Consider the following 13,738-nt stretch of genomic DNA (forward strand, 5'->3'; position numbering starts at 1 on the left):
GAGCAGTGAGATGTTAGCACTGTGCCAATATGAAAAAGAACAAAACCTAAGTAATTAAATCTGGTTGTCTTGTTATCAGTTCTGAGAAAAATAGTGGGAAAACTGATAGAGGATTGAATTAAGCATTAAAGGATGTAATTATAGCTAGAAGCAACCAATGTTGCTGCAATCTGATTTGGTCTTCTGAAGATACTAAGCTTGCCTTAAAAACTTGACCATCAGAGTGCCTTCCTTTTCAATTTCTGTCTTCCATCGTCGCTAGTCCTTTTTTTTTTTAATTGGATTCTAGCTTTAAAAAAAACAAACAAATGAAAAACAACTAGGATTTTTTAATTAATATTGTCTCACAGGGTTTACTTTATAAAATGGAAATGTATCCCCTTCCCCAAACTACTTACCATTGAAGGACATTTCCCACACCTTCCTCAGATTTTGGGAGGGACCCAGTCTCAGTGAGTCATCATCATTGTCCTTTAGCTCCTGAGAGGAACTCTTGCAGCATATGCATGCTGGGTTGAATATCTTGCTGATAATGTAGGATGTAGTAGAATTCTTCTGAGAGGAGAGAAGCATCCAGGATTAGTATGTTCACTAAATCCCAGTAGTAAGTTTGCTTCACATGCTTCTTAAAAAAGTTCATGCCATAACCCTTAATATGTTGTAAATTTGAAAAAGTTCAGGAATAATTGATATATGTTTATCTATCAAAATTTCCAGTACTTTATTTTCTGCCTGAATCCTAGCTTTAAAAAAAAAAGCCAGTTTCAAGAATGATGTGGTGGGATGAGGAGTAGATAAAGCAATTGTAAGCTAAGCATAGCAGGAGCAGGTAAATTTTATATGCCAAAAAAGTGATTAAAAGCTTTTCACAGATGCAGTCTTGCAAGATTGGAGCCCAAAAGGCTTGGGCTTGATGGATGAGCAAATGAAGACACCTTGAATTGGACCATTTCACTATCACTTAGTTACAGATAGCTGAATGGCATTACAAATGCAGACCTCTCAGTTGGCTCTAGTAGCATGAAGGAGTAGGATTATATTTGTATTGTTTAGAAGAAAACGTCTGAAAAAAATCTTAAATGAATTAGTCATAGAATTCCTTTTTCCTTGTTTAATAGTCTTTGCCCTGTCATTTTTCCCTTCTATGTGGCTAAAATGTCTCAATCTGGGGCTGCTGTGAATGGCAGTGCCACCATTTGGCCTGAAGTATGGTAAAGAAGTAAAGTGTGCTTGGTCAGCAAACCCAAGTGCTAAGTCTCTGGATGATCAAATTTTATTTTACATTTTCATCATCTACTCAGCCCCATTGGAGGGTCAGAGGGACAATTAATATGTGCATTAAAGATTTACTTAGAAAACAGCCCAGTTCTTTCCCCCACCCCAAATTTTTAAATATTTTCATTTTTATACAGTTCATGAAAATTAGTAATACCTTGATTTAGTAGGAAATAGTTTTTTAGATAAGTTTTATTTAAGCTATATCTGGATAGAAATGGAATATAACTTGAAACAGAGCTAGAATAGAATTTTCTATCATGTTTAATTGCCTTTCAATTTATAGCATTGTAGGAAGGAGAGTAAATCTACAAAAATGTACTTCACTTCAAGAATCTTCTTAAGAGAATGCTCTTTTTTATCTGTCCTGTACTAAAATATTTTTAACGTGAATGTGCATTATTTATCAGTTCTAAAGGCGTTAAGGCTAAATAGCAATCTAGATTAGCAATCTAGCTTTAAAATTTGTGTTTACCATTGCTGAATTGGTTTTGGTTTCAAAGGAAGAAATTACCTATTTTATTACTTTTAATCTTTTGTTTCTAATAAAAACTTATGTTGTCTTGAACACAATAGAGATATCACTTGAGAAATTCACCATTAGCAGTTTCACCTGTATTTTCAGAAAACCTATAGACACATTAAAAGACATGCTGTCTTTTCATGTAAGTGAATTGAAACAAGGGTCCTGTGGCAGATGATTATGCAAAAATCACATCTCTCTAGAGAGCATTTAAATTTATGTAGTATTAGTGTAGTGATAGGGCAAGGGATAATGGTTTTAAACTGAAAGAGGGTAGATTCAAGTTGGATATTAGGAAGAAATTTTTCACCATGAGTGTGGTAAAACACTGGAACAAGTTTCCCAGAGAACAAGTAGATGTCCCTTCCCTGGAAGTGTTCAAGGCCATCTTGGATGGGGCTTTGAGCAGCCTGGTCTAGTGGAAGTTCTCCCTACACATGGCAGCTGTTCTATGATTCCATGACCTTTAATCCTCCTAGATGACTTTGTTCCGTAAGAAATTGCTTTGACTGTACTTTATCTGCTTTTATGGCACTTGTACATGTTGTTATTGTATCATATATTGTGTCCACAACCTGTCACAGCATTAGCAGTGTTGTGTATTTCATGTTACACCAGTGTCTAGGCAACCTAGTGCCAGCAACACATAAATCAGCAAAGATATTTCACATATCACATATGATATTTCTTTTCATCTCATTCTGTGGCAGTCACCAGAATTGTAACTGGGAAGTTTACTGTTGTAAGTTCCCTTTTAAGCTATTATCAAATATATTGGCATTGTATTTGAGAGCACCCATACACAGGTAGTTGGATAATGTTTTTATTCTGGCAGCATCTGTAGAGGTGGCCTCTGAGTCCCTGCTTAACTTTGCAGCTATCCCATTTAGTATGAAGGGTATTGTGCACCTGTTCTGTTCATTCTTCTTAGCTTTTTGGTTGTTTCAGATCTTCTCTATGTCGTTCCTTGTGTGTCTCACTTTTGTCTAGATTTTCTGAGGTCTTCCTGTCTTTGGAAGACCTTCATTTCATGAAAATGTTTTAGTGTTCCATACAGCATTCACCACTTGGATCCCTTCAACTTTCTTCAGAGGACAGTCATGATTTTCCAGCAAGTGTAACTTTTTCGTCATTTTCCCCTCCCCTGTACCAGTAACCTCTCTTAAACAACTTCTGCTGATACAGAAGTCTCCCTTGTATGTATTTGATCTAGAATTTTTAATCCTTCTCCTCCACCCTTCCTATCCTCAAGAATTGGTATCCAAGAGAAAATGGTTGTGGATTCAAGTTTTTGCTAGAGGAAGGTTCAGCTGGAACTGGTAAGACCAATCATGGATCCAAGACCTGTATCTTCCTGAGACTTCTATTCAGGGATTGGCTACTGAGCAACCTGGGTAGCTGGATCAAAGGTCTGTTTTAAGGACTCTGCAGAAGCTTTTTTATGCCTTCAGTTCTGTCATGAGCTTCTCAGAAATTCTGGTTTCTAATCCTGGCCCACTTGCTCAGGTTGTTTCTCCCACACTTTAGCTCCAGCAGACCACTTTGCCATCTCAAGTGCGTCAGTACCGTGGCAGTGCAACACTTGGTGTTTAATTGGAGACTCTGCTCCTTATCAAAGAGGTAGGTTTATGTTGAAAGAAAGCTCTACATTGATGACAGCTGAACCCATCCCGTGTTCCATTCAGGCAGTAGGCTTTTGTTTAATGGTTGATGAATAGAACACTGCAATCTTTTGGAAGTTTCATAATATCTGGAAAGAGGTGTTTAGGCATTTTCATTCTAGTCTTTAAAATCCTCAGAAGTTAGGAAAGGGTGAATATTTTTCACAGGAAAACCATTTTGCTTCATTCAGCTCTGCTGAGATATTCAGTCCTGCTTACAGACTGTACTGTACTGAATATCCACAAAATGCAAGGATAACTGTGATGGTGTGTAACCTTTCTAGGTGACCCATGTTTCATGTCTGTCTTCTCCTGATGTCTTCCAGGAGAGGTAATGAATTGCTGAACTCAAGAGTTCAAGCATTCCCCTTCTTCCCTACTACAGCTGCCTCAGGAATTCCCATGTGTTCTCAGTGTGATGGTAGTTATTGCTGCCTTGGCGTTGAGCCTCACCATGTGGGTTGTTTTGGCCAGCAACCATATTTTCCTGAAGTACAGAAATGAGGAAAAGATGATATGTTGGTTGGTTGTTTCTTTAAAGCCATCTCAGTATAAAACTTGAACAGAAGCTCTTGAAACACGAGGCATTTCTGGAGCCCGATGGCTGACTCCTGAGTGTCAGAGACCTCAGACAAGGAGAGGAAACATGAGAACGTTTGCAGAAGAAATAGCCTGTAAATCTTTTGCAGAAGAAGCTGTAAGACATTGTAATTACAGAGGTCCCTGCTTGTGTCTTTTATAAGATCAGCGGTTTGTGCCTGTATTATCTGTTAAAAATACACATCTGCGCTCTTCCACCAGGTTCTAGGAAATACTGAATTGGAAAACCTGAAAGACAATGCCACCTAAAGGAAGAACACATTTCCCAAGAGCAAAACAAACAAAAAAAAAACCCCAAAAAACATTTACACTGAGGGAGGAAGTATCAGTGATAGCTATGCAAGCAGTTTCTTTTTTATGGAAAAATATCTGTAGTACTCTAATCTGACTATGTGCTGAGTTAATGGTATATTTACTCCTCCACTGTGAAACTTGGAAAGAAATTTTAAGCCAGATAAATTAAAGTGATTCCTAATTGTATCTACTTTTAGGTGGTGTTTTATGCTTGAAATTAGAATGAGGTGGTAGTGTCTATAGAATTTGGTTTGTTTCCATTCTTTATAAGCAAGCTGGTGTTCGAACTCTTTCAGCTTTTAATAAGCTGGTAGATATGTCTCTCTGTTTCAATTTTTGTTTTCACTTGTTGGTACAATTAGTGTGTACCTTGATCACACTGAGTATTGTTTTTCCTCTTTCTCCTGAGACTTCCCACTGTGTTTTCTGTCATTTATTCTACTTAATCAGCCATTAGCTTGTTTGGAAATTGAATAAGTGATTTAGTTGAGAATAATTTCTTACTTGAACGGGCAAATTTCTGTTTGTATCACAGAGATCAATAATGTCTGACTGTTGCCCTCAGTCTCGCAAGTGCACAGATGTCTAGGGAGACCCACGTACATAATAATGCAATAGAATTATAATTTGGATGTTTGCATTTGAAAAGCAAAGTAGATACGAGAATTCCCCAGCACTTTCCAATGGTACTTGGAGCAGATGATAATATCAACATTACAGAGGTTGTATGAAGAGTGTGAAATGGCATTTCCTCTAGAAAATAGAGGGAAATGTCATGTCAGAATTCAGTAGCCACAAATTCTGCTTCTTTCTTCCTTCTCAAATTATTGAATAATTAAGAAGTGGAACTGAAGATTGTGGACCATTTTAAAATGAAAAGTGGTTTCTCACTGCTGTTCTTTGAAATGTCATTGGTGAATTTCAGTCTGGTTTCTACAAAAGCGTTACAGTTCTTGCATGTATGGTTTCTGCTACACTGAAAGGGTCTCATTAATTGAGTAGCGTTGTTTGGTCTCAAAACCACTAAGATTTTAGAGCAAATTTTGGTCTTCATTTTATTCAAGATCAGGTCAAATGGGGACTCTGAGCAACGTGATGTAGTTGAAGATGTCCCTGATCAGTGCCAGGGTGGGACTGGACTAGACAACTTTTAAAGGTTCCTTTCCAACACAAACCATTTTTTTTTTACCTTCTCTAAACTTGTACAGAATTGCCTTCAGGGATTTGAGAAAGGTATTTATAGCATGAATGGCATGGAAAAACTAAACATGAAATAATTATTAGGGTTTCAGGTTTTTTTTCTTGCAAAGAGGAGAAAATGGTCATGAAATTAAATAGTCAATGAAATTAAACAGTAATGAATTTTGGGGAGGTTTTTGGGTTTTTTTGCTTTTTTGTTGGTTTTCAGGTGTTTTTTTCTTTGCTTATGGCAAAGCGATCTCTGATGGCTTAGTTGTAGAGAAATATGTCATTCAGGAGTAAGAAAATTTGGGGTTACAGGAACATGGAAGTTTATGAATTACTTATAAAACTATCATCTGTAAGTAATTTTTGCCCAGAAGTCCTCAGGAATTGTGTTTTATTTGTAAGAGGATGAGATATTTATAATTCCTCATTAAACAGTAGTTGAATAAGAAAAGAAATAGCTTTTCATAGTATCAGAAAACTGAAATCTTAAATAGTACCTTATTTTTAGATTTGAAGGGTGAAGCTGATAAACCTAAAAAAAGAGTAGCTGAGGTACACAGTGGTAAAAACCATAGATTCCATCAACAGAAAAAAACACCTGCTGCTATGGCAAAATGTGAGAAAAATACAGGGTTGAACTAGTTTATGTTGTATTTTATGTCCTCTACTGATGAATTCAATACATATATTTGTGTACTTGAAAAAAATCAGGACACTTGAAAAGTCAGTGTGTTTGGTCACTGGTTGTATGCCTGCTGCATCTCTGGCATCACTCTTTTGTGTCTATCCTCTTCTTCTGTCTCGGCCCTCAGGGAAACAGAGGAGTTGATTTATATTGGTCAAAGGATGAAAGGAAGTTTTTTAGTCAGATGAACTCTTTAGATCCTAATCAGCTTTGGAATCAACTTGATGTGAATGCCGATTTTTATGACAACTTCCCTTGCTTAGCATCTGTTTGCTATCTCCTAATGCTAATAATATGCAAAAGATGCACAAAAATTGTTCCCTTTCATGGTATCTTTAATTAAAAACTAGATAGTTGACTTTTTTAATATTTAAAAGCTCTCTGTGTATAGAATTTACTATACTCATGGAAAAATTCACTGTTATGTTGGGTGTCTCTAACAATATCTGGATTTTAAAAAGGAATTCTTGCTTGGGAGGACACTAACTTTGATTTCCCAACAAGTAAACCCCCTGAAAAATTAAAATAGGAAGAACTTCCATATGAGTCTTTTTATATAGCAGTGATGTAAAACTTCTGAGCATTAGCAAACAGTCTCATAGTAAGTGTTATATGCAGCTTCCACAATTTTTGTCATCTCTCTTTAGAGGTTTATTATTGATCTTTGATTTCCATGAAAAGAAAAAATATTTTCTATACTGATTTTCTGAATACTATCTTTAAAACCAAATATTCATGAAATAGTGATACTGAATTTTTGAGCAAAAACTCTCCTGTCTGTCTGACTTGGGAAAATTCTAGTTGAAATTCATGTATGATGGTGTCCCAATGGCTTTGGCTTTTCCTGCAGTGCAGGCAGTGGCTTTGTCCTCTCTGCTTAACTCACCTTGTGGATTCAGGTGTGAATAACATGGAAATAATTATTCCATCATTTCATGAGATTGCTGTGTCAATATTTAATTTTGCTGTATCATCATCACTTATATCATGTGCTTGATGGTAGCCGGAGTCTTGGAATTAAACTTTCCTTTGCCACTGTCAAGCTTTGAAAATGCTCTTCTGAAAATTGCTGATTTCACTGTATCCTTAAGTGCTTATATCATTACCACATCTGTGCAAGTTTTATCTACTAATATAAGTGTTAATAATGCTAATGCAAATTGTACTAGATTGCTGCAAGGGGGAGAAAAAAAAGGTCTGTGATAAAATCTCCACAGGAATGTAATGTATGTTTCAGGAATGCTTTTCTCTAGTCTCAATGCTTTAGACTTTAATTTTGTTTTGATCCTCAAAATAAATATCTCTCTTGTCAATACACCCCTGCTTCAACCCTCCCATTCACTGGTACTAAATCTTTTTTTCCAGGGTGCCTGTTCTTATTTTCATAGCCATTATGTCTTGTGCCTGGAGAACTCTTTTGATCCTACCATCAAAACAGCTTTTCTGAGGCTAAGCAAGCCCTTCTCTCTTTAAATCTGTTGAATAACAGAAGTAAATGAACCAAGATAATTGGATTTGAAGTAAAAGTTGTCATTTACAAGTATTCAATTTGATTTTTTTTTTTATCTTCTACCTTTTCCTTTTTGCACTTTTGGGGACATAAAGAAAAGAGCTAAGCGATTATATTTTAAAAAAACCCAAACAACAAAAATCAAACCAAAACAACCCCACCACCAACACACCTCAAACATAAACTAAACTAAGCTTACTTATCTTCTGAAGAACTTTAAAAACTGATTTTAAAAATGAGGCCATTTATATTACTGAAGGACTCACCTTCCTCAATCTGTAAAGCATTGGTTGACGGTACCTCATCTCATTTCTGCTTCTTTATATACTGAAGTTTGCCTTGCTCAGTTTTTAAAATTTATACAATTACTGTTGTTGGGTGGGTTTTTCTTGGGGTGATGATTTTTTGGTGTTGGGTTGGGGTTTTTTGGTTTTTTGTTTGTTTTTTTAGCCTGAAGAACTGCAGATAATTCCATTTATCAGTCATGTTGATTTTATATTTGCAAAATTTTAGTGCACCAAACCTCTTCCTCAGGATTCCTGGTTCCTTCCAGACCATGCCACCACCCTCTCAAGTGCCATAAAGGCTCTTACATTGCTGTTTGATTCTTCTGATGTCTTTCTGGGCCCTCTTGTAAAGTAATGTTGTACCCTGGTACAGGACTGTTCTTCCTTGTTAAAAGGACATGTTCTTGGTTTGACTTGAGTGCTGTTATGGTAATAACATGCCAAGGGGCTTGTTTCCTTGCAGCCTTTGCTAATAAGGTGCGTCAGGGGCAGGCACTGGGTGCCAGCTTCCTGGTACCTCAAGTACTGCCTTCCCTTTAATGCCAGAACTCTTGGATGGCACAATGCCATCTGAAGTTGCAGCGGTGTCACTGCAGGCCATGTGTGGGGAGAAGGTGCCCCACAGGGCAGGCTTCTCTTGGGGCAGGTTTCCTTGTAGCAGCTTCTGCTGGGACTGCTTTCCTTGGGCAAGCTGCGGTTACGGGGGCAGCAGCTCAGGACCAGCCTGGTGCCTTACTGAGCAGTCTGAACGGCTGAATTTTAGAGAAATTGGCCTGACAGGGACCATGGCCACTGTCAACAGGCTTGACTCAAACTGACCTGCTGAACTTCCTCAAACATAATGTTCCATTACCAAGGGTAAGATATACACAGGTGGATAGCAGCCTGTGGCAGAGCACAGACCTGGGCTGCTCCATCCATCCCTCCACTCCAAAAGGCACTTCAGAAAAATCTAGTTCTATTAAGCTCATCTTGCTCTCTTGCTGAGAATGGGATCACTTATTCCAGATTTCCAGATGTTGTTTTGGCAGTGTGACAGCCATGCTCAGCTACCAGAGTTCCTTGGGTTTCTTTCTGACAGACTTCTGTCTCCAAAACAATGTTTTCCATGCTAATAGCCTGGACAATGGTCAAAGGTTTTCCTAGCAGTGCTGGCTGAAAAGAATGAAGCCTATTTAAAGTCCATCTGAGATAATTTTCTACTTTGACATTCTCTTATGCATGGATTATGTTTTAACCAAATGGGAGGTCAATTTATAAAATTTTGGAGTGTTGAGGTTTTGTTTGCTTGCACTGTGCATATATGAAACTTTCATTACTCTAAATCAGAGGGAGTCTTTTCTGGAGAAAAAAAATGTTGACTCTCACCAATCTTTTAAATATCTCTTTCATCCCTTTTTATGGACGATTGTCCTATCTTAAGTTATTTAAAGTGGTGATTCATAGTTAGTTGTGGTTTAGTTTTGTATTTTGGTTCTTGTTTGGGTTTTTTTTGAGCTTGAGTTTACTGGGAAAAAATGAGCGGGAAAGTACAAGTTATTAATCTAATAATTTAATATTGCAGTTCTATGAGTTAGAAGGAATATGAGACAAAAACAAAGATGATACTTCTGAGAAAGCTTGTTGTGAAGGCAGTAGAACTAAGAGTGGTAATTTCAGCTCATGAAACTTGGAAAATCAAGATCGACAACTATTATCTGAATGTGTTCTATTTTCTCTAAATTTTCAGGAAGTTTGATTTACCTATTTTCCCAGAGGAAAATGAGAATCATCAGGATGTTTAATACAGGGCTATTTAAATGAAACTTCAATTTTTGTTTGGGCTTTTAATACCACTTACAGATTGTGTCTGCACTTTTTTCTGTCATATATGTTTTAAAAGATTTTTTTTTTCTTTTTCATTAATAACATTTTTTCTTTTTCATTAGTAACATTTTTTCTTTTTCATTAGTAACATGTAGGTAGCTATTTCTGGGTTTAATTCTTCTCAGAAAGCAAAAACATCTTTCAAAACAGTCTGCTATGTGGAATGTCCTGGTTTTGCATGGGAGGTACCCACGACCCATGCAAAATCAGGACATTGGGTTAAGGTACAAATTCCATGAACCTGACAGTGCTAATTTTTCTTTTTCATTGATTACTAGAGGTCATATTTTTTCTCCCCCCCCACCACCATCTTCCTGTACTATTGGGACAGCAAAAGTGAGAGATATTAGTAATTCTGTAAAATTATTTACAGTCATCTTAAAGGGAAACTGCTGTCACAAATCCTTTGGATTTTTTGATCACATGAGTAGAAGCCAGAATGCCTTTTTTTCCTTCTACATCTCTGATGGCAAACAACACATGGTAAAGAAAATAATTAGGTTCACTCTTTGTATTTACAAATAAGTTGAGAAGAAAATGTCACAAGGAAAGATGTGATAAATAAAACTTTGATTTTTGTACTCTTACTTTTTTGTTTACTCCATTGTCCTTGACTCTCATGGGAAGCATAGTAGTATTAAAAAACAAACAAAAAACCAACCAAACAAAAAAAAAAACCCAAGCAAAGCAAACCAACAAAAAGAAAAAGAACACCAAACCTTCAAATGCCTGCTTTAAATCTGTTGCTATACTGTAGCATATATGTGCACATAAAGTTGTCTTGATGTATTTAGCATTATTTGTGAAACTGACTTTATCTCTTTACAGTAACATGCTTCTGTAATGCAGTATTTTAAAAATCCTTTTCAAATAGTTTAATAAAGGTTCTGTGAGATTCCTTGACTTAACTTGTATTTCTTGCAAATTTTATTTTGAGTGGTACCTTACACTGGAGAACATAACAATTTTATCCAACACTGATGAGGTTAAAGGGAGAGATATTAAAAACCTCTCTGTTGAGAAGTGGTTCTTCCTCATTCATTGGATGCTGATCTGAGACTAAATGGCTGTTGGGCAGTTAAGGAGACATGCATGGCACAGAAGAACCAAACTTCTTGCTTTTTGAGCATAAAGAATAAGAAATGCAGTAAGGGCCGATGCCGCTTCTTGTTGTTTAATGTGGAAGTTATCTTGGGATACTTAAAATATTTGAAATGTTTATTAACAAGTAGAGTTTTTATTTCTTTAACTCATAATTACAGGATCTTCTATTTCTTAAGCAGGAATCTTAAGCAGAATTATATAAGCAGGAATCATTGCTGCTTATCCTTAAAATGTGCTCATTGTTCAGGGCAAGAACTCTGTTAAATGTAAACTTATCAAAAGTCTAAAGTGTTTGACTTTTAAACTGTTATGTTAATCATAAAGCAAAGAATCTGGAAGCAAACATGACTATTGTTTCTCTACATTTTATATCTCCCAGTTCATTAGGCTCTTTTCTTAAACAAGCAAATAAATACTACTTACATGGAGAAAGCAGTCCTTTTAGAATGATCCAAAACTAACCACAGTGTTTAATATACCCAGCTTCCCACATTATTTGGCGTCACACGTAATTGGTTTCACCTTCTGCAAGCTGCACCACCATCAACACCAAAAGAGAACTTCCAATTATTTTCATTCAGCTTAGATTTAATGATTCCAGTCTTCCTTTCTCTTTAATTTTTCCCAAGATTACACTGGATATAATATGGTTTCCTAATGAGAGAACACCCTTCTGAAGAAGGGTGCAATTTCTGTTATTAGTGTTTCATCAATTTTGATTATTCAAGACAGAATTGGAGGAGAAGCCTTATTTTGCAAGTCTGGAGAACACAGTTATTACAGTTTTCAAATTTTTTACACAGAGCAGAAGAGCACCATTGGTGTTGCACACTGCCACCTTTTTGTTTGCTTGACAGCCAACAGAGTTTGGATGGTTAAAAAGAACCCTTCAGGTTGATAAAACATCTTGGTTGTTGAGTTAATAAAAGATGATTCTAAGACATGAACATGCCAAAGCTCTGACTTTGTTTTTCTCTTGCTTATTCCTTCACCTTGTACGTGGCTTCCTTTATTTACAGGTGTTTCCTTGCTGTTCTTTGGTTTCAGATGCGAGTGTCTCACTGGTCTCTGTGGTTTCCCGATGTGCGAGGCGGGCTCCGTGCCCCAGATCGTCTCGCGTGGAGATGGGACGCCTGGCAAGTGCTGTGATGTCTTTGAGTGTGTCAACGGTATGTGAAACTTTCCCAAGCACCTCTACAGGAGGGGTTTTTATATCTCTGGGGGATGCTGGGCATTTGTTTATTTCTTCTTATGTTGTCCAGGTCTAAGAGAATTAATTTTCTTGAATTTCATTCAATAAGAAGGAAGTGGAAGTTTAGGTGAAGTTACTGATGTGGGAAACTGTAATTTTGAAGTTGTCACACTGCTTTAGTTTCTGAAGCACTTTTCTCTGTGACTTAGGGAATTATAGTTCTAGCAAAACTCCCTCACTGCATGTCTTTCATATAGTCTTTTGCCAGTAGCAAACACTAGAGGCATTCTAGAAAAGTGAAATTTTTGTTAACATCGCAGCTGCTTGTGGCAGCTCTCTAAGTGAAGGCGTGCTGTTTAGACTATGGGGTTTGCTTTAAGAATCAAATGCAATGTAATTTTTAACACACTTGTACAAGTTTTAGAAATTATAAGACAGTGTAGGAATATATTTATCATTCTTTGCTTCCCAATCTAAATGCTAAGAAAATACTTAAAAACCTTAAATCTTTCATGCAAGTGACTCTTATCTAAGGACTGTTCTATATACAGAGCTGTATATATATGCTGTGTATATGGTGAATTGTGAAGAAATTATATTTGACTATTGATAAGGGGGAAAATACTCTTGAAGGATTGCATAATAATTTCTGACCCTTAAAAATTACAAGCTGTTGCAGTATTTATTAATTAATATTTATCCACCAATATTTGATCTTGTTTAATGGTATGTATATCAAATGTTTGAAACAGCTTTTATTTTACAATTGTCACTGCAAATGAGGAGTGAGAGAGAGATTTCTCCAGGAGGTCTGTGTTATTTACACATAGCAATATTTTAAATACACAAATGCTGATTGAAAAATAGTAGTACATATAGTGAGATATTATATATAAAAATTAAGTTTTCCCATATGAATAAAAGAATTTCTGCCATGAAGAGTCACAGATTCCTTAGCTTTTAGAGTAATTCTTTCGCTACTTGGGTAAGATTATATAAATGCAACTTATCTACTTTTTGTTTATGTATACTAAAGGAATACTCATCTTTCTTTGTTTCATTCTGCTAAAGTATCATTTCTGAATCTGATTTACCTGTGTGAGACACCTGAATGCAATGTTTAATTCAGGATTTACTTTAGTAGTTTGAGCAAGAAATAGAGCCAATTGCTGATAGGCTGTCACAAAGGTACAAACCACCGTGCTAATTGCTTCTCTTCAGCCTGCATTTTATTTGTGGATGCTGCTGACTGAACTGTTGCAGTCTATGTAGTGCAGCAGGTGTGAGATGGAGCTGTTTAAGTTTCCCACTTTTTTTGTGGCATCTTCATGTCCTATTTCCAAGTAGAAGTTAGATTAATTTTCCATTGGTAACAGTGAATTTGGACTGTCTTTAGCACTGTTGCCCTGGGCATCACTGCCTTATTGTGCACTGTAGCTCACTCCAAAGATCCAAGCTGCTTTTGGATCAAGATTCCTTTTTATCTCTCAGGCTTTCTATACTTTAGTAGCCTATGATACAGAGCAAATTGGAAGAAGAAATAGAAGATTCTG

General features: G+C 36.5%; 1 protein-coding gene across 2 annotated transcripts in view; it reads left to right on the forward strand.

The window, feature by feature from the left end:
• CRIM1 (cysteine rich transmembrane BMP regulator 1) overlaps window positions 1-13,738 on the forward strand; it is a 175,881-nt gene that overhangs the window by 92,783 nt on the left and 69,360 nt on the right. For both annotated transcript variants that reach the window (XM_071429511.1, XM_071429520.1), the window contains one exon: window positions 12,041-12,162. In XM_071429511.1, coding sequence (XP_071285612.1) covers window positions 12,041-12,162 — 122 coding nt within the window. The remainder of the gene's footprint in view (window positions 1-12,040; window positions 12,163-13,738) is intronic.

The sequence above is a fragment of the Agelaius tricolor genome, unplaced genomic scaffold (genome assembly GCF_023055355.1).
Source record: "Agelaius tricolor isolate 1412-34295 unplaced genomic scaffold, bAgeTri1.0.p SCAF_1, whole genome shotgun sequence".
Classification (NCBI taxonomy): domain Eukaryota; kingdom Metazoa; phylum Chordata; class Aves; order Passeriformes; family Icteridae; genus Agelaius; species Agelaius tricolor.